Genomic DNA, 21,603 nt, shown 5'->3' on the forward strand with positions numbered 1-21,603 from the left:
AGTTCTTAGCCAATCAGTGATAGTCCTTGTAACAGGGACTCTCTAAGGATGACAGTTGCAGGCCTGCTGGGTGAACTCCTTTGCACACAAGTATCTATTCATGTGCTTATTAGGCATTCATGTATTTCTTTTGGTGAAATCTCTCTAGCAGTCCTTTTTTTTTTTTTTTTTTAAATTGGGCTGTGTGGGGCGCCTGGGTGGCTCAGTGGGTTAAGCCTTGCCTCTGCCTTTGGCTCAGGTCCTGCATTGAGCCCCGCATCAGGCTCTCTGCTGAGCAGGGAGCCTGATTATCCCCACTCTCTCTGCCTGCCTCTCTGCCTACTTGTGATCTCTGTCTGACAAATAAATAAAATCTTAAAAAAAAAAATTGGGCTGTGTTGGGCTTCCTGGGAGGTGCAGCCAGTTAAGCCTCTGACTTGAGCCCCACATTGAAGGGCTCTGCGCTTCACAAGCAGGGAGTCTGCTTCTCCCTCTCCCTCTGCCCCTCCCTTTGCTTGTGCTCTCTCTTTCTCAAATAAATAAAATGATTTTGAAAATTTATTTACTTATTTATTTGAGAGGGAGGAACAGAGGGAGAGGGACAAGCAGACTCCCTGACCTGGGGCTTGATCTTAGGACCTTGAGATCCTGATCTGAACCAAAACCAAGAGTCAGATGCCTAACCAACTGAGCCATCCAAGTGCTCCAATAAATAAAATTAAAAAAATATAAAAAGTGGGTTGTGTTACCGTGAGTTGTGGGTTCTTTGTGTATTCTGGATGCAAGTTCTTTATTAGATAACTGAGATGCAAGTTTTTCTCCCAATCTGTACTTGTCTTTTTATTTTCTTAACAGTGTCTTAGGAAGTCTAAATTCTAAGTGCGATGGCATTTGTAGCTTTTTTGTAAATACCCTTATTAGGTTGAGGAAATTCCCTTGTTTTCCTAATTTGTTCAGGATTTTTTGTCAAGAATGAATGTTGATGTTATAAAATGCTTTTTCTGAATTTATTGAGATTGGGTAGCTTTAATCCTGTATTCAATTGAAGTGGTACAGGAAATTGATTTTCCCCTGCTAAAACAGCTTTGTATTCCTGGGATAGATGCTTTTGGTCATATTATATAAACCTTTTTTAAAAGAAATTATCTTAAAAAGATTTTGGTTATTTATTTGAGAGCGAGAGAGAGAGACAGAGGGAGAGAGAGAATCCTAAGCAGACTCCCACTGAGCAGGGAGCCTGCCCTTATATTTTTTGCTTCTTCACCTTTTGGTAGTTTATGGTGACATGTTTGGGTAGTATTTTGGTTGTCTGTTCCTCCATCTAGATTAAGTGTCGTGAGAGTATTGTCCCTGTCTCTAGTATTCAGTCCAGTGGCCAGCTTGACTAGCCAGGGGACTGGAGTAGGCTTGCTCGTGATGCTTCTTGTAACCGTCCCTCAGAATAATACACCGCTTGAAGTATAACTAATGAGGAGTTGTACTGGTCCTGCAAACGTGCTTAAAGATGACCTTGAGAAAAGCATGTACTAGCAGCAGGCCTCTGGTGGAGGGGATGATTCAAGTCATGGAAACCAAGCAGCTGGGAGCGCCCGGCTGGCTCCAGGTGGAACACCACCTTGTTTCACTTTTTTGTGGTCTCCCCGACCTCAGAGGAAGCCTCCTCCTAAGGTAATCCCTTTAAGTGCTCTTGCTCAACTACAAATCCCTGCTGCTGGACCGGACACACCTTACTCCTCTTCTTGTTTAACCTTGTTTACCTCTAAAACTTGTGACCAACATATGACTCACATTCCTTCTAGTTTACCTACTAAACATATGACTATTCTGTAACCTTCTTTTCTTCTCTTTTGTTGCTCTCTTGTATCTAATAAATATGGGACCGAGGAGTTGTTCCCGGCGACAGTCCTTACAGCTGTCATCCCCGGCTCCCTCTCTCTTACAGCTGACTTGTTTGTGCCTCATTCTTCTCCCGTGCACCGTTAGGAAAGCGGCAGTTTCTGGTCATTGTCAGTGGAGTGACTAAGCAGTGGAGAGGTGGAGGTTTGTGTGTTACGATGGGCTAGTCTTCTGTTGGTGCCAGAAATTTAGTAACCCTAAATATTTAAGGGTGATGAAAAGACAATGTTTTACTAAAGCACTGTGCATTCAGAGGACTGACCATGGAATTTTTTTTTTTTTTTTCTTTCAGAGAGAGTGAGTGAGTGAGCATGGGCTTGGAGGGGCAGAGGGAGAGAGAGAATACTAAGCAGGCTCCACACCCAGCATGGAGCCCAACACAGGGTTTGATCTCACAGCCCTAAGATCACAGCCTGAGCCAAAATCCAGAGTTGGGTGCTTAACTGATGGAACCACCCAGGTGCCCCCTAACCATATGTTTTTAATATTTTATTTATTTATTTGTCAGAGAGAGAGAGAGAGAGCACACAAGCAAGCAGAGGCAAAGAGAGAAGCAGGCTCCCTGCCGAGCCAGGAGCCCGATGCTGAACTTGGTCCCAGGACCCTGGGATCATAACCTGAGCTGAAGACAGAGGCTTCACTAATTGAGCCACCCAGGTGTCCCAACCAATCATATGTTTTTATTTTATCATTTTTAAAAATATTTATTTATTTATTTATTTGACAGAGAGAGATTGCAAGTAGTCAGGCAGGCAGGCAGAGAGAGAGGAGGAAGCAGGCTCCCTGCTGAGCAGAGAGCCCAACTCGGGGCTTCATCCCAGGACCCTGAGATCATGACCTGAGCTGAAGGCAGAGGCTTTAACCCACTGAGCCACCCAGGCGCCCCAATCATACGTTTTTAAACAGTGTTCTAAAACAAAACAAAACAAAACAACAAAACAAAACAAAACAGTGTTCTACAAAGAGTAGATTTTCAGATGATATACAGCAATGAATTTGGGGTTGGGTGAGTTAGTTATAAGGCTATAGAATAAAAATCGTGTAGCTTCACTGTTAATTTTAAAGAAAGATTGTGGGGAAATAGTAAATAAAAATGGTCCTATTAAGAAGTAAATGTAAGGGGCACCTGGGTGGCTCAGTGGGTTAAAGCCTCTGTCTTTGGCTCAGGTCATGATCTCAGGGTCCTGGGATCAAGCCCCAGCAGGCTCTCTGCTCAATGGGGAGCCTACTTCCCTGCCTTCTCTCTGCCTGCCTCTCTGCCTACTTGTGATCTCTCTCTGTCTGTCAAATAAAGAAAAAATTAAAAAAAAAAGAAGCTAATGTAAAAATTCAAGATAAAATATTGTTTGCAGTGGTCTTTAAGATCTCCAGGTTCCTCATTTTTTTTTAAATGAAAATTTTAAAAAGATTTATTATTGGTCAGAGAGAGAGAAAGAGTGAGAGTGAGAGCACACAAATGGGGGAGTAGCAGAGGGAGAGAGAGAAGCAAGTTTCCTGCTGAGCAAGGAGCCCAATGTGGGACCCAATCCCAGGACCCTGGGATCATGACCTGAGCCAAAGGCAGACACTTAAAGGACTAAGCCACCTGGGTGTCCACCTCCCCCCATTAATTCTTTTACTTCATCCTTTTCTTGGGTGGAAATGTTTGAAAAGAAAGACCTAGGTGAGTCTGAATCCTAGTTCCAGAACTTACCAGCTGTGTGATCCTGATTCACCCCCTTGCTTCAGCGTTTTGATTCATAATATAATAGATTTTGTCAGTTTTAGAGAACTTGCAGGAAGGGATGCAGAAGTATTTAGTGGATAGCAAGTGACAGTAAATTCTTCCCAAGCAAGGGATTATTGAAACAGGGCTAGGGAGGTGTTTAGATGGGCACGGTGGAGTTGGCAAGAACAAACACGGCATGGGCAGCAAGTGTAGAAAGTGGGGCAGGTTGTCCTGTCGCACACCAGCTCTATGGAAGTCTTGTGTTAAGGCTATATTAGCCACATGACCTCCATCTTTCAAAATCTCTGCTCTTTTGAAGGCAGGGTTGCGGGAAGTTGGGAGTACTATGGGTTGTTGACAAGATCTATCCACAAGGGTGGTCTGCATGGGAGGTGGTTCTCATTAAAGTCTGGGGGCATGAATGGGGCATCCTCCTTCTGGAAGATTCATGGATAGTGTTTAGGCAGCTCTCAAGAGATGGCTGGTGTTCAGCAGTTTAGTTTCTCTGGAAGAATCGATTATGTGTTCTTCCCTGTCAATGGCAAGGGATGGCATGCAGGTTTTGCCTTGGCTTTCAAGAACTTCCACCTCTCCATCTGGTCTCCCCTCACCCCGGAAGGTTTCCATCTTTCCCTTTAGGACCCTGACTTCCTACTGGAAGGCAAGGAACAGCTTCATCGTTTACGGTTCTTAAGATCAGTAAGCTTTGCTCTCCTTTCAATCTACCTTTTTGACTTTCTAGATCTGGGTTGGCAGACTTTCTCTGTAAAAAGCCAGATGGTAAATATTTAGTTCTTTTGTGGTCCTGCAAGCAAGACCAGGAACATTTCTGCAAGTTTTTTTTTTTTTTTTACAAACTTCAAAATTTTATTTATAGACACTGAAGTTTGAATTTTATGTTTTGTGGGTCATGTAGGAGTCTTAATTTTTCCAATCATTAAAAAATGCAGGGGCACCTGGGTGGCTCAGTGGGTTAAAGCCTCTGCCTTCGGCTCAGGTCATGATCCCAGGGTTCTGGGATCAAGCCCCACATCGGGCTCTCTGCTCAGCAGGGAGCCTGCTTCCCCCTCTCTCTCTGCCTGCCTCTCTGCCTACTTGTGATCTCTGTCAAATAAATAATAAATAAAATCTTTAAAAAAATGCAAAAACCATTCTTAGCTTGCTAGCCATGCAGAAACAGATGGCCGCTGAATTTGGCCTGTAGGCAATAGTATTCTGACCTCTGTTCTAGAGCCTAACGTGGAAGAAAGTAAATCCCCAAACTCATCATATTAAATATCCCTCTGCTGTGGCGGCTCTGACTTAATCACTTACTCATTGGCTAAAACTAATGGGACAAGTTAGCAAACATGGGAAAGAAAAGCAACATAGGACTGTCCATTATTTTTTTTTAAGATTTTATTTATTTGACAGAAAGAGAGAGACACAGCAAGAGAGGGAACACAAGCAGGGGGAATGGGAAAGGGAGAAGCAGGCTTCCCACCAAGTGGGGAGCTGGGTGCAGGGCTTGATCCCTGGATTCTAGGATCATGCCCTGAGCCGAAGGCAGACTTTTTTTTTTTTTTTTTTTTAAAGATTTTATTTATTTATTTGACAAACAGAGATCACAAGTAGGCAGAGAGGCAGGCAGAGAGAGAGGAAGGGAAGCAGGCTCCGGGCTGAGCAGAGAGCCAGACGCGGGGCTCGATCCCAGGATGCTGCATGACCTGAGCTGAAGGCAGAGACTTTAACCCACTGAACCACCCAGGGGCCTCTGAGCCAAAGGCAGATGTTTAACGACTGAGCCCCCAGGCATCCTAGGACTATTCATACTTGAAGCTCCTACTTCCCCTAAGTGGGAAGTGATATCTGATCCCAAACATCTCACTGGAGCAGTGTCTCCTGAGCTTGCTTCACGATCAGAATCACCAGGCTTCCTGCTGGAACGGCAGTCCCAGACAAGAGATGGTGCTCTGCAGGTGTCTTCTGGGCAGGATCTGTACCGGTTCTTGGGACCAGGTGAGCCACGTGCTGTGGGAGGGCTCCAAAGCTGTGCTTCTTAAAGGCTGGTCCCTGGCCCAGCAGCATCAGCAACTCTCAGGAACTTGCTTCGCATTCAAATTCTCCACTCACCCCAGACCTACTGAATCAGAAGTCCTGTGTGGGGGCTGGCAATCTAGCTTTTATTAAACCAGGTGATTCTGAAGGCTACACTTGACTTCTAAAATTGAGAACCACTGAGTCACTACTAGCCCTGCGAGAGGTGATTAAGTACCCCCTTAAGGGCTGAAGGCATAGGCACCTGCTTTGTTCTCAAGAGCACAAGGTCGATGGGTGGGTGGAGCCAAAGGTATTGATTTTTATAAGGAAGATCTGGAAATGGTATTTAAGGTCGGCCATGGGGAAGTCAAAGGAAACCTTTCTACAAGAAGGGGGCTGTTGTCATGGGTCCTAGAGATAGAAAAATGTTGCCCAATGACATGCCAGTGGAGTTTCAGCCCTTGTGCACACGTGATCATGGCCTTTGTGGACTTGCAGACTCGCAGGTTTTCCAAAGACATCGTGACCTTCACCCTTCGATTTCTCTACAGTCCAAGGAAGGGACCTTTGTCCTGGGCCCCCCAGGTGAAGCTCTGGGAGCTTCCTGCCCTCACAAGCGGCCCTTGTGACATCACCGCCGCCCCAAGGTGCGGCTCCTGTCCCTGGCGACGGACGTCACAGAAGCCCCATGCATCCCCGGGCGGCTGGGCATCCTGGGCTCGCGCAGCTGCTCCAGGCGCGTGGCTGGAGCGTGCAGAGGCCGGGGCGGCGCCTGCAGGGGGAGGTCACCCGGGCTGGCGCGCAGTCCACGCTCACTGCTGCTCTGGTGGAAGGCCAGCTCCAGGAGGGGAGCAGACGACCGGCCTTTGCAGAAGGGCCACTTCAGTTCGCTTTGAAGTAAACATTTGGGACATTGGCCAAGGCCCTCTAGACTCCGCACGCTCCCAGAGAGGAGGCTGGGGCCCAGGAGGCGGAGGTGGCTGCGGGGGATGCTCTGCGCGGACACCCGGGCCTCGGGATGGCCCCGCTGAAGAGGAAATGCATCTGTGACCTATGCACCTGCGGGTAAGAGAGCCGAGCCCTGGCCGAGGACCCAGAAGCCTGGGTTTTCAATCCTGAAACTTAGGCAGAGACTCTCGTTTGGGCTGAGAGGAAGTCCCAGGCTGGTGGAGTCATCCACGTGCGGACACGTTCTGGGCCGCAGTTTTGTCAGCTAGCGTCAGTGCCGCCGCGTTGATTCAGTCTGGGTGAACGTGTCTATCCTTGGGCCTTTAAATGTGTTCCTTCACCCAAAATCAAGCAGAGGTTGAACACCGGCCCAACACCCAGTCTGTGCTCCTCGCCCTTGAGCCCAGAAAAGGTCCTTGATCTAAACGCTTGGCGGGGTTGGAAGGCACTGCTGTCGTCGGACTTGTTTTTGAAGGGGATAGGATGGGGGAAGAGGAGTCCTTCCACTGTAACAGGCTTCCTCTGAGTGAGAGATAATGGCTCCTGGATCAGAGAAGTGTAAGGTGTTTGTAAAACCGGTTTCCACGCTGGTGCAGAGTGGAGCAGGAAGAAGGAAAGAAAATGACTTTTGCACGCCTGTGCTGGCCAGTTGTCTTTAAGGACCAGCTCTGGGTGAAGTTCCACAAAGGCAGGTGGTCCCAGGGAGAAATGGTGGGTTTTCCTTAAAGTTCTGTGGCTGATTCCTTTCTCTCATGTCTCATGGGTTCTGACTTGCTCCTTCCGCTTCGCAGGACATCTGGGGAGTTGCTGGGCTTGGGGCACTCGGAGAGGCAGCCAATAGAAGGGTGGACCCTAGGGCCGGTTCTTCTGGACTTGAAGCTAACCTTGGGATCTTGGGCAGGTGACTGAACTTCTCCAGGATTCGCTGGGGATTAAATGAAATTCGGTGGGTGAGTCTCCTGCTACGGGATTGTGCTTGATCAAGCTTGACATCTTTTTTTTTTTTTAATGTTTTTTTTTCCTTAAGATTTTATTTATTTGACAGAGATCACAAGCAGGCAGAGAGAGGGGGAAGCAGACTCCCCACTGAGCAGAGAGCCCAATGCAGGACTCGATCCCAGGACCCCGGGATCATGACTTGAGCTGAAGGCAGAGGCTTTAACCCCAGGCACCCCAAGCTTGACATCTTGAAATAGCCGAAAGTGCTCGCCCACTGCAGCATGCTACCGGAGTGTGGGAGATGGCGCTGGTGGTAGGGAGAAGTGAAGGGAATGCCAGACACCAGGTTAGAAACCTTACGCATCTCTGTAGTCCTGAGATGGTCCCTTGAGTTTGGCTGCTCATGAGCATCACTTGTAGAGCTTTAAAACTCCCAGCTGCCCAGGCTGTTGAGCCGTTCTCCATGAGGGTGGGCCCCACCGGCAGGCTTCAGGTGATTCTGATCGATTGCTGGGACTGGGAACCGCTGATCTAGGTCACATCCCTGCAGGGGACTTGCTCTGAAGCAGCGTTAGGTGGGACCAGAGCAGAAACTTAGCCGAGAGCTGCTGCTTTTGCACGGGACCGAGGCAAAAGCTCGTTGGTTCCCTCTCCTCTGGAGGCCCTTCGCATCACCCTCCAAAGATACTGGGTTCTTCCGGTAGGATTGTCGTTAGGATTTAATCTGCGCTGTTGTAGGAGAATTGCTTCTCCAGGTGTTCCTGATGACTCCGTGCCTTCTTCATCCCTACAAGGGGGCTGTTCACCATCAGAGGCAGAGTCTGTCCTTGGTTTTCTTTGCTTCCTTCTCCGTCTTGTATCTGCCCTTCCACTTTATGGTTTCAGGCTGTGGTCTCTGGTTTGACTCCTCTACCTGTCACTCCTCCACTCTTCTGTCTTATTTCACTTCTCAAAGTGCTTGTTGACCTACCTAATGTCTCATCAACCTTCAGAGCTATCTCTCTTCCTTGCCCTAGCCTGGCCCTCCTCTAAATGCCTGTGTCCCTTCCTCCTCCTCTGTGACCTTTTAAAGCCTTGTCTGGGTTGCACGTCTCCATTAACCCAGCCCTGTAGCTCCAATCTTGGTTCTAGTTATATGCCTGCATGTTTATCCCCACCCCTTTGGTCGCATATACCTGGAAAGCAAAGACTATGTTTTCTATTTTTTTTCCATGTTTTCTATTTTTGTATGCTATATAAAACTAACACACTTTCTCCACTGGGTAGTGAAAACATAGCTTTTTGAATAACAAGATAGATTTATTTTTATTACTTTTTTTTGGTATTAAGGTGGCATGCTGAAATGGATAAGGAAGGCAAAATTTACAGCTGTGCTGTCCAGTAGGGGAGTCACCAGACATGTGTGTAATTTCATCAAAATTAATTAAATAGAATGAAAAATTCAGTTCCTCATTGCCCTAGGAGTACTCCAGTGCTCAGTAGCTATCTGTGTGTCGTGGCTACTCTAAAGGGGGTGTAGATGGGGGTCCTTTTCATCCTTGCAGAAAGTTCTGGGATAGCATGGATATGGAGCCTCATTATCCAGAAGTCCTCACCCTCCTCACCACCAGTTAAATCTGGGATGAAATGAGAAGAATTTTCTAGCTGTTCTCTAAGCTCTAGATGTCAATAATTTTTGGCTTTCCCTACTGAAGTTATGGGGGAGAAGTGATGAGAAATCAGGAGGAAGAGTATGGGTGAAGAAGAACTCGCCTTTTCAGAGGAGCGAGCCCTTTAGGTGGGAGAGGGGAGATGGGTTTCTGACTGAGTTATCTGGTTTCTCTGGGCTTCTGTCTCGAATTCTTTAAGCCAGACTAATAGAAGTTCTTTACTCATCGGGAAACCCAAACCTTTCCCTCCCCTCTCCCATTCATCTTCCTCCTAAAGCTAGGTGTATGCAAGATTACTTGTCCTCTGAACTGCAATTTCTGAAGACTTAGTTCTTGTTAGCGGGGAGGCTTGGGATGCACAAGGAGCTGGAGAAGAAGGCTTCCTTCCTCCAGGAGCCACTCTGTCAGAGGATCTGGGCATGGGCAGTGCTCTTGGAACAAGTTCTCACTCTTGGCCACAAGATGGCAGCCTTCTCCCAATCAACTGTCACTCCTCGTTAAACTGGAGACCAGCCTAAAGGAGAAACAAAGCTGTGGGGTTTTGGGTTTTCCTTTAATTTTTTTTAAGATGTTTTCTTTCTTTTAAAATTTTTAATTTTTTTAAATTATTATTTTTTAAAAATTTACAGACCGATACCACAAGTAGGCAGAGAGGCAGGCAGAGAGACAAAGGAAGAAGCAGGCTCCCCACTGAGCAGAGAGCCTGATATGGGGCCTGATATGGGGCCCGATATGGGGCCCGATCCCAGGACCCCGGGATCATGACCTGAGCCGAATGCAGAGGCTTTAACTCACTGAGCCACCCAGGCACCCCACCATATTGTTTTCTAAAGTGAGCTATTAGATTGAAGGGCCCAGCAGAGCTCGGGAAGTGGTATACTTTGAGAAGTATAGATCGCTGGATTACAAAGTGATGGCCTTTCAAATACCTAAATGTAAGGATTCTAGCCACTGAACAAAAGTCTTAGTGAGCCTTGCTGGTTTTATGAAAGATCTATTTTACTGTATTGCGCTCAAGGCTCTGCACAATAGTCTGATCAAAATTCGGCCATTGGGCTTATTACCATGAAATGTTATGTTCTCTTTTAAGTACAGCCTGTCCCAAATAAGATAAACTGTTCACCAGCTGAAGAGATACAGTAAAGTGAGCAGTTAAATATTTTCTCACCATCCTACAACTTTTAATTATCTGGACAACAAAGCTATATTGGAAACTTGAGTGTAGTGACCTTGCATTTGGATATGAGAGAATTTTCTTTTCTTTTTCTTTCTTTTTTAAAAAAAGATTTTATTTATTTGACAAGCAGAGATCACAAGTAGGCAGAGAGGCAGGCAGAGAGAGAGGGGGAAGCAGGCTCCTCGCTGAGCAGAGACCCCGATGCGGGGCTTGATCCCAGAACCCTGGGATCATGACCTGAGCCAAAGGCAGAGGCTTTAACCCACTGAGCCACCCAGGCGCCCTGAGAGAATAATATTTTCAATTACATCTGAAGATTGCCAGCATTTCACCATATGGGAAAAAATGCTGTTCTGCAATATACCACCTTACATTTATATAGTGTTTAAAAATTGTAAAAGCACTTTCTCATAAATTACTGTCTTCCTGGGGGGGTTCTTCTGCACTGGGAGCATTGCTTAGTTTGGAAGTTTGACTCCTGATCTTAGCCTCTGTTCTTCCTGTAGATGCTTTTGGTTTACTGAGCTATTCTTTTCCCAAATTATTAAATTTGAAACTGGGGTTGGAGGGGTAGGCTGTGGATGAAGTGTTAAGTTCAGTTTTCAAGGTTGAAATTGAAAGGGATCTTAATGGCCACTAGCTCTTTTATTTTGCAGACAATGCAGTTGAAGGATTGAGATTAATTTTAATGCACAAGGGCGCATTTTGTTAAGCTTTGGACACAATTTAAGTCAATTAAATTTTATTCATCTAGCGTGTATCAGACACTAGATATTATAGGTGATAGTCCATGGTCTATTTTCAAGTCATACTGGGATTTTTTTTTTTTTTTTTTTTTTAAAGACAGGGTGTGAGAGTGGAAGGGGATGAGGGACAGAGGGAGAAAGAGAATCTCAAGCAGGCTCCACACCCCGCTCAGAGCCTGATGTAGGGCTCGATCTCACAACCCTGAAATCATGACCTGAGCCGAAACCAGGAGCTGGACACCCAACCGACTGAGCCACCCAGGGGCCCCTCACGCTGGGCTCTTTTTGATTACAGGTGGTAATATGAAGCTCCTTACAGTTGAGAAATCTTATCTGATAGTTAAAAAAAAAAAAAGGTGTAATTCTTAAAGCTTTTTAGTCAAATAATATAAATAGCAAATCTCTCTCTTGAGATTAAAATGTAATAGCACTACTTTTTTCCTGAAATTCATGTTAGAAAAAAGAAAGTTAATCAAGGGGTTGATGTAGCTTGCTTTTATATCTGATTATTTTATGGCCTGCCGTACACTACTTTAAAGACTTTGTGCAATCTTGCAGAAAATTCCAGGACTGGGTAATGTATCAGGAAATATTTATGTAGCGTTGGTAGTATGTGCAGCATTTCATAAAAAAGGTAGTCCCATAGAGGACTTGTGAGCTGTTGAAAAGGATGTGGATTTGGCCCTTTCACAAAGCTTGGGGAGGAAGGTGATCTCAGGGGCAGTCATGTATCTGCAACTTAAATCAGTTTTGTTAACCAGGGAGGAACTTGTTATTTTAATTTTGGAAAATATTTTCTTCACATTGATGGAAATTTCCTTAACCTTAGATTTTATTTTCTCAGAGTCTCTGTTACAAATTAAGAGGAAGGGAAAAAAATCAAGGAATTGGTTTGATATTACATATTTCAAGAAGAATTCTTGTTTTTAATTTAAATAAAATTGATTTCATAAATTCTGATTAAGAAAAAAGGACAAAGAGCAGCTTTTGATAGGTGCTTGCTGGTGACTTTTTATCTTTGGCAGAACCCGGATAGAGGAACCAAGGGGGGAAGAAAAAACCCTTTTACTCTAACACCAAATTATTTTTATTATAGTATTTATGCACTTGGTGTGTTATATGCTCTTTAAAAATTATGGAATCTTTGTGATACCAGAATTAATGTTTAATTGTCCATATACACCTTTCATCTTACAAAAGGAGTATAATTATACATAATGAGGCAAATTTCAAATAGGAAATTAGAGCACAGCTTCATAGTAATCCACATTCCAGCAATGGAAACGATCTGCTCAGTTTTATAATCAACAAATGGATCTGTTTAGAGTTTTGAGTACCCTGCTCTAATTTTATCTGCTGTGGGCAGTTTTAGACCCCCTTCCCTTGATCGATGTTTTGGACTGACCTTTTGATTTACAGTTCATTCAGGAAGATGACCTGTTTCCTGGGGGTGGGGGAAGTAGCAAACTTCCAATGAATAAGACCAAGAAAATAACTAACGTAGGATTTCTGAGGTGGGAGAGCTCCCTTGGAGAAGAGGTAGTAGAGAAGACTGTAGGAAGGGGAGGTGACGTGCTTGGGCCATTGGGAAAGGGTTGCTTTGTTTCAAACCCTGGCTCTGCCTCTTTGAGCTTGTGCAGATGGTTGAACCTATCTGTTGAACAGGAATGATGATCATGCCTTTTTCTTAGAGTTGGGGTGAGGACTAGCGGGGAGGGGTGTGCATGCTGGCACTTACAAACTCTGAAGGAAAACTTTGGGGTCAGGACTGTCTATACCAGCTGCACGGGCACGGTGGCATAGAGATGTGGATAGATCACATCCACGTTGAACACTTGGGTCTTGAGAGGCAGGTCCTGCCTCAAGCTCTGTGAACATCATGGCATTGGAGCTCTTAAATGTCAAAGAACACGATCTTGGGCAGCAAAGATAGCCCCTGATGGATTTGAGCAGGTGAATAACACAGATGAAGCCATTTCCCGAAAAGAGCAACATCCCTCCTCTCTGCTCCCTTGCCCCTTCCTGTTAAAATAAATATCCAATATCTCAAAGTCTGTTGTTGGGTTAAAACTCCCGAATGGATTTATAATTTGCCCATAGTTCCTTCCAGGTATCTTTGTTGCATTCTTGTCATTTTTCTTAACAAGTCACTGCTGGTTTACTATGAGGGGCTGCCAACTGCAGGAGTTAGCACAGGTCCTGAGCCAGACGACCTGGATTCAAATTCCAACCTTTGCACGCACGAGCGGTGTCACGTGGGACCACTCCACAGCAATGTCTTTTCCTCTGCAGTCTCCTCTGTAAAATGCAGATCCTAGAGTCTCTCGGAGGGTGGTTGTGAGGACTGAGTCAGTGTTAAATACACAAATAGAACCATGCTCGGCAAAGCAGTAAGGCACAGACAAGTGTTACTAAATCCATATCAAGATGGTGGACCATGTTCTGGGTAATGGGTCCTGGGAGGAGTGAACAAGCTCTCTGTGGGGGCAGAAACTCTAGGGAGGGGTATTCATTCTGTTTATTACCTAGCAGGCCGTGAAAAAAGCTCCGCAGAGAATTCAGACAGGGTGATGTGCTTAATATGCGCTTGGGGAATTTGATTAAATTTGGAGGCTGGAGATGGTCCCGATTTATTTTATTTTATTTTTAAAGATTTTATTTATTTATTTGTCAGAGAGAGAGCGAGTGAGAGCGAGCACAGGCAGACAGAGTGGAAGGCAGAGTCAGAGGGAGAAGCAGGCGCCCCATGTGGGACTCGATCCCAGGACGCTGGGATCATGACCTGAGCCGAAGGCAGCTGCTTAACCAACTGAGCCACCCAGGCGTCCCAGATGGTCCCGATTTAATCTGCTCTGCACACAAGTGGAATTAGAATTAATTAGAATTGATATGGATTTAGTAACACTTGTCTGTGCCTTACTGTTTTGCCGAGCATGGTTCTATTTGTGTATACAGGGATGCCTGTATTTCAGTCAAGCAACGATTAGACTTCTCAAGTTCAGACCTTCACTTTAAGGTAGTTTCTAATTCAGTTTAGAGCTTCCAAGTCTGAAAAATCGTGAATTTGGTATTAAAGACCTTCTCACTGCCTAGCATATACTACCATTCATTTTATCATCTTCCTTTCTGGCTCCTTCAAAATAACTTCGAGGGGCGCCTGGGTGGCTCAGTTGGTTGTGTGTCTGCCTTCAGCTCAGTTCATGATCCTGGGGTCTTGGGATCCAGTGTAATATGGGGCTCTTTGCTCAGCGGGGAGCCTACTTCTCCCTCTGCCTGCTGTTCCCCCAGCTTGTGTTCTCTCTGACAAATAAATTTTTTTTAAAAGATTTTATTTATTTATTTGACAGAGAGGGAGAGATCACAGGTAGGCAGAGAGGCAGGCAGAGAGAGAATGGGAAACAGGCTTCCTGCTCAGCAGAGAGCTTGATGTGGGGCTCAATCCCAGGATCCTGAGATCATGACCTGAGCTGAAGGCAGAGGCTTAACCCACTGAGCCACCCAGGCACCCTGATAAATAAAATCTTAAAAAAAAAACAACCCCAAAACAAAAACCTAAACAAAGTAACTTTGAACAATCTGGTCCTTCCCTCTTAAAGGTTGTCAAGTTAGCCACTTCCCAAATAGATCCACATATTTGGAATATCCAGAATATCCCAAAGCCCCTCATTCTAATGTTAACACATTGAGTTTGTAGTAGAAGGAAAAAGTTAAATTTCTGCCTGTGCCAGTTGGTTAACAGAAACACTGTTCTGTACCTGATTATTTTTAAAAAGTCAAGACGTTTCCTTTTCATTATCCATTTTTCTTTCTTTCAAATAGGATGCATTTCAACCCTGTTCTTCAGATACAGAAAATCTGTAGAAAGTCTGAATAAGAGCTCAAAATGAAAGGCAGAAGATTAATTGACCAGCTTGTTCTTCTTTCCTGCTTCAAATGAGTAATGTCTGGGAAAGAACAGGGGACAATGAGTTAGAATGTTTGAAATCCAGTCCTGGTTTTGATTATTAGGTTTGTGATTTCATTCAGGTTCTTTATTTTTTAAATTTATTTTTAAAAGATTTTTATCCATTTATTTGACAGGAAGAGAGAGAGCACAAGCAGGGGGAACAGCAGAGAGAGAGGGAGAAGCAGGCTGAGAGCAGAGAGCAGAGAGTCTCACATGGGTCTCGATCCCAGAACCCTGGGATCATGACCTGAGTGGAAGGCAGACACTTAACTGACTGAGCCACCCAGGTATCTCTCATTCAGGTTCTTTAATGTCTCTGGGCTTTTCAAAATTAGTGATCCTCACTTGTCTTTTTTTGAAAAGCTATCCTGACTGGTATAAGGTGGTATCTTGTGGTTTTATTGATGTTTCTCTGATGATTAGTGACATTGAGCATTTTTTCCCATATACCTGTTGTCTATTTAAGTTCTTAGCTGATTTTAAACTAGAATTATTTGGGGGTGCGTGGGTGGCTCAGTGGGTTAAAGCCTGTGCCTTCGGCTCAGGTCATCATCTCAGGGTCCGGGGATCGAGCCCCGCATCAAGCTCTCTGCTGAGCAGGGAGCCTGCTTCTCATTCTCTCTCTGCGTGCCTCTCTGCCTACTTGTGATCTCTCTCTTTCTGTCAAATAAATAAATAAATCTTTAAAGAAAAATAAACTAGAACTTTTCGAGTTATAGGAATTTGTTATATTTTAGAAATTAACACCTTATCATATACCTGGCTTGCAAATATTTTCTACGATTCTGTAGATTGCCTTGGGAATTGGGAATGCAAAATGGTGCAGCCACTATGGAAAACCGCACGGGGATTCCTCAAAAAATTGAAAATAGTGCTACCATGTAATCAAGCCATTCTAGCTCTGGGTATTTATCTAAAAGAATTGGTACCAGGACCCTAAAGAGCTAGTACGACTCCTTTGGTCCATCACAGCACTACTCCCCATCGCCAAGATTGGGAAGAAAATGAAATGACTATTGATGGAAGAATAGATAATGGACCTATGTACAATGAAAAATTATTCAGTTTTTATTTTTATTTATTTTAAATATTTTATATATTTATTTGACACCAAGAGAGGGAACATAAGCAGGGTGAGCTGGAGTAGGAGAGGGAGAAGCAAGCTCCCTGCCAAATAGGGAGTCCAATGCGGGGCTCAATCCCAGGATTCTGGGATCACGACCAGAGCTGAAAGCAGATGCCTAATGACTGAGCCACCTAGGTGCCCCTATTCAGTTTTTAAAAAGAAGGAAATTCAGGACGCCTGGGTGGCTCAGTTGGTTGGGCAGCTGCCTTCGGCTCAGGTCATGATCCCGGTGTCCTGGGATCGAGTCCCACATCGGGCTCCTTGCTCAGCAGGGAGCCTGCTTCTCCCTCTGCCTCTGCCTGCCATTCTGTCTGTCTGTGCTCGCTCTCTGTCCCTCTCTTTCTCTGACAAATAAATACATAAAATCTTAAAAAAAAAAAAAAAAAGTAAATTTTGCAGTATGTGACCACATGGATGAGCTGTAAGGACTTTCTTCCAAGGAAAATAAGCCAGTCATAGAAAGACAGATATGCATGATTCTACTTACCTGAGTTATCTAAGAAAAACTTACACCATCAATGAGTAGAGGTGGCTGTCAGGGACTGAGGGGAGGGGCTAAATGGGGAGTGACTAATAATGAATGGGCTAAGTTTTAGTTTCACAAGATGAGTAAGTTTTCAAGCTCTGCCATACAGCATTGTACCTCTCATCCATACTGTGTTCTACACTGAATTTTCAGAGGGCTGATCTCCTTGTAAGCGTTGTTACCACAACATCTAGAGAGTGGAGTCAATGATACAATAACGTTGTGTGGTGACAAATGGTAGTTCCACTTGTGAGGAGCACAGCAGAATGCATAGACTTGTTGAGTCACTGTGGTGGACCTGACATTAATGTAATATTATATGCCCACTATAATTTTAAATAAATCCCACAGGCTCTTGATTTTGAAACAGAATGCTATTTTTAGGACCTACATTACAGGGTCATTAAGCGTCTGCCTTCAGCTCAGGTCATGATCCCGGGGTTCTGGGACTGAGACCCGCATGGGGCTCCCTGCTCAGTGGGGAGTCTGTTTCTCTCTCTCCCTCTGCTCTTCCCCCTGTTTGTACCCTCCCCCCAATAAATGAAGTAATTGAAACATTTACATTACAGGGAGAAATAGGAGAATGCCTATTGGCTGGGGTCCAGGCACAATCCTGTCAGCTTCTGAATGCACTAACTTACATGCAGGCTTTCTTATGTACCCCAGTATTCCTAAATCTCCCCTTTACACAACATTTCAGGAACTGCTTTGTGGTCCATGGGGGACAGAGGCCCAGCACTATTGAAAATCACAAGAGAGAAAATGGATACCTCAAAGTTGCAAACGAGTCAAATCCACATTTGAAAACAAGGGGGAGTCAAGGTATTCCAAAGAGGGAGGGGAGGAGGTTGTGGAAGAGATGTAAAGTAATCTTGATATGGTGGGTCGGAGGAATGAAATCTTAAGGATCAAAAAAAGTTCTTACTACAATCAAAATAAAAATTATTCCTCAGACGATGAGATAGCCCCTGTTCTCTGTAATGGTGTTTTCTGAGCTCTGTCAGTTCTCATCTCTGGATCCTGAAGGGGTCTGAAGAAATCTTCTAGAGCCTCTGCTGGTGAGCCTAGAGAAGTGAGGGAAAGTAGAGATAGTCACAGTGAGGAGGGACAGGGGTCTTCTTGACTTTTCTGAAAAATTACTGAATGGCTGGTTAGAATGAGTGTCTTTCTCAGACCTCATGGATTCTTGAGGACGTGGCTGATCCAGTTTCTTCTGGGCACACTGAATTCCTCTGTACGGCAGCTCTGTGTGGCGGCCCCAGTTCAGATGCCACTATTTCAGACAACCAAAGAGACGAGTGTACTATTTCCAAATATTGAGAGGAACAGGGGAACCTATGAGGTGGTCCCTCTGATACCCTCTGACTAGGGTCCTTTCCCTTGGTCCAGTCAGCTGAGCTCTGGGGTGACTGAAGATGGGGTTATTCTAAATAATAGGGGTGTGGGTAGAAAAAAAAGGATTAGAAAAAGAAAGACTTGGTCCCTTGAGGACTCTTGCCAAGATATTCTTGTAGATAAAATTCTTGTAAGATGGATTGGATGGTAGTGTAATTAGGTAGATTTGTAGCTCCTTGAACACGCTTGCCCATAGAGCCATCAGTTGATTGGCTTTTTGCCTACATGGAACAACATCACTAGAACCATGCCACCATTAACTTTGTCTTGTTTAACATTTTTATCAAAATTTGGATGAAGACCTAGGAGTTTTCCTTATCAAATATACTTAAGCTAGAAAATGGGAAGAATATAGCAAGTGTGATAGGTGTCAGGACCAAGATTCAAAATTATCTTGACAGGCTGGAATGCTGGGCCCCAAACCAAGCAGAAATTTAACAAGAGTAAACATGAGGTTCTACGTTTGGGTGAAAAATCAATTATACATCTCCCTAATGGGAGAGGTTTATCTTGGCCACAGCTCATGTAAAGGTCTTGGGTTTTACTTAACCGCAAACTTGTTGTGATCTGTTGCTGTGATGGACCTGCTAAGAAGCATTAACTTGATTTCAGGCTGAATGGAAGGAGGGTGTCCAGGTCAGATGAAATAATTATTTCACTGGACTTTGGCTTGGTCATACCACAACTGAAGGATGCTTTTCCATTTGGACACGCCCCTGTGGTTTTTTTTTTTTTTTTTTTTTTTTTTTTTTTTTTTTTTTTAAGATTTTAGAGTGTGCAAGCTGGGGGAAAGGGAGAGGTGACACTCTCAGACTCCCTGCTGAGTGCAGAGCCAGATGTGGGGTTCATCTCATGCCCCCGAGATCATAACCTGAGCCCAAATCAAGAGTTGGATGTTTAACCAATCGAGCCACCCAGGTGCCCTGGACCCTTCAGTTTAAAAAGGATAACGAGTGACCAGGAGGGCCAGGATAGGGGGAATGCATTCTGGAAGTGAGAAAACTTGAACCTGATAAGAGCAGGGGCTGGATAGACCGTCAACTTGTAACAAAGGCTGACGAGGACTTGTTCTGGGTCACCGAAAGGATATAACTAACACCATGGAGTGGTCACTTCATGGAAACTGGTGTGGGGCCCATACAAATTGAAAATTTTGTAGCAGGACCACAGAGACTTGAAGTGGACTGCCTCAGGTCCTTGAGCTGAGCATTTGCCTGTTGGGATGCTGTGGAAAGAATTCTTGCGTTGGACAGGAGGTTTGACAAAATGATCTCCAGGGTCCCTTTCAACACGGAAACCCCAGATTTCTGGAAAGGGAGAAGGACATTTATTTTAATATGATGATTGAACTTGAAAGACTATTGCAGAGCAAAGAACTATGGGTGCATGTGATATGAAGGATAAGCTGAGATCCATATGTGCCTGGAAAACCCAGGAAGCGAAGAGGGTTCTCAGGCGTTCATACGTAATGCATTAAGCACGTGTGCGTGCTTCAGCCTCCCCTCCCCATCCATCGCTCCTACTGAACCTGTCTCTTCACTTGGTGCTCCTGCTTTTCTGAGAATCCTTTACTTTTTTAAAAAAATTATATTTTTAAAAGGATTTTATTTGACAGAGTATAAGCAGGGGGAGCAGCAGGCAAAGGGAGAGGGAGAAGCAGGCTTCCCGCTGGGCGGGAAGCCTGATGTGGGGCCCAATCCCAGGACCCTGAGATCATGACCTGATCCAAAGGCGGACGCTTAACCAACTGAGCCACCCAGGCATCCTTCTGAGAGTTCTTTAACAGCCTTTGGGTGATGTTTAAGAATGCTTCATCTGTTGCTTCCATGACTTTACCTGCTAATGTCTATGTGTAGCGGTTCACATTTAGGAGGCTTTTGTGGGCTAGCCTGGGACACCAGTCCCCCGTGAGAGCAATGCTTTTCTGGGAAATGGATTTCAAACTTCCTGCCACAAGTGTGTGGACTTTTGAAACGTGTTCTACTCTAATATGGGGATGACCCAGGATTTGCTCTCTTTATGACATCGTACTTCACACCACCTTGGAGCCTTTCTAAATGGGGCTCTGAGCTTGGAAGCCCTCTTTGCTCCTTGCTGCCAACATGGCAGCTCCTGAAATTCTGACACTTTCATGAATCAAGGCTTCCTATTGCTCTTGCACTGCTCTATCTAGAAATGAATTTTATTTATTTTTTAAAAGATTTTATGTATTTGATGGCACAAGCAGGTGGGAGACAGGTAGAGGGAGAAGCAGGCTTCCCGCTGAGCAGGAGACCCCCCTCCCAAATGTGGAGCTCAATCCCAGGACCCTGGGATCATGCCCTGAGCTGAAGACAGATGCTTAAGTGACTGAGCCACCCAGGCATCCCTTCCCAGAAAAAATTTTTGTTATCATATAGCCGGATGTCAAATTTGTCGTATTGTTATATTGCCATATATCCTTCGTCTGAGAATCATTGGGCTAGAGGCTTTCTCAAACCATGGATTATAACTTGATAGCCTTGCAATAATGGCTTTATCACGAGAGAGATAAAGGACCCAGGACCCTGAGATCACAACCTGAGCCAAAGGCAGAGGCTTAACCCACTGAGCCACCCAGGTGCCACTCTCAGAGAGAGGCTGTGCTTTCCCCTTGACTGTCCTATGCTTCCACTTAATGGAAAGGTCTGAAATTCCAGTATGCTTAAGAACCCCCTGGAGAGCTGTTGCAAAGGTGAAAATTCCTGGACCCTGCCCTTGAATAGTTTGACTCTGTGGGTCTGAGGTCCAGGAATCTGCAACTGTTAACAATGAACCCTGGTGAAGCTGAAGCAGGTGGCCAATGGACCACACTTCAAAAAACTGGAAGCTACTCCGAGTATCAACCCATGAAACTAAAGGTGTGTATTCCTTCAAGGAGAAGCGGAGCAATTTTAAGGCTTTCAAATCTTTCCAGTTGTGGATGGAAAAGAAGCAATGTAAAGATGTGGTCTGTTTTGCAGGAATTTTTTTTTTTTGCCAGGGTTGTTTGGAGCATGGGCTGGTTGCACTCCCCACCATCTACAACCATCCTCAGGAAGTGTCTTTTCTTTTGAGCTCTGACTTGTCTCTCAGTCCTCCTTTGGGAAGGACTTTTCACTTCACCCCCATCCCCATCATAAGTATGAGTCAAACCTCTCAGGGAGGTTTTAATGCTTTCCAAGTCTATTTTGTGGTCTAGTTCACGGACTCTCTGACCTCCACAGGTGCAGAGAACACGGTCCCTCAGCATCACTGGCTCTGTTTCTCCTGCAGAGCCTCCACGGTTCTAAGTGTGTATGGGACAGTGGAAGCATCTGGCAATCTGGGGCTAAGCTGTGGCCCTCCTGGGTCTTTCCACCCCTCTCTCAGGAAGGCTGAAAGCTGATCAAGAAAGTCTTGTCCACTGACAAAACATCTTGGAGTTTTGGATGATGTTCGAGGGGCTTGCTTGAACTACTAAGTCCTGTTCTCATTTCTGCTCTAGCAGGGACCAGGCACCGTGCTATTTGTGATGGGAATCCTACTAAACAGTGGATCATGTGGCTTTAA

The 21,603-nt window shown here is 45.0% G+C and overlaps 1 protein-coding gene across 1 annotated transcript in view; it reads left to right on the forward strand.

Annotated features, from left to right (window-relative positions):
- Positions 1-6,287: 6,287 nt before the first annotated feature.
- Positions 6,288-21,603, forward strand: part of SAXO1 (stabilizer of axonemal microtubules 1) — a 129,147-nt gene continuing 113,831 nt past the window's right edge. The window contains exon 1 of the mRNA XM_059142859.1: positions 6,288-6,667. Coding sequence (XP_058998842.1) covers positions 6,621-6,667 — 47 coding nt within the window. The 5' untranslated portion in view covers positions 6,288-6,620. The remainder of the gene's footprint in view (positions 6,668-21,603) is intronic.

The sequence above is a fragment of the Mustela lutreola genome, chromosome 12 (assembly GCF_030435805.1).
Source record: "Mustela lutreola isolate mMusLut2 chromosome 12, mMusLut2.pri, whole genome shotgun sequence".
NCBI lineage: Eukaryota > Metazoa > Chordata > Mammalia > Carnivora > Mustelidae > Mustela > Mustela lutreola.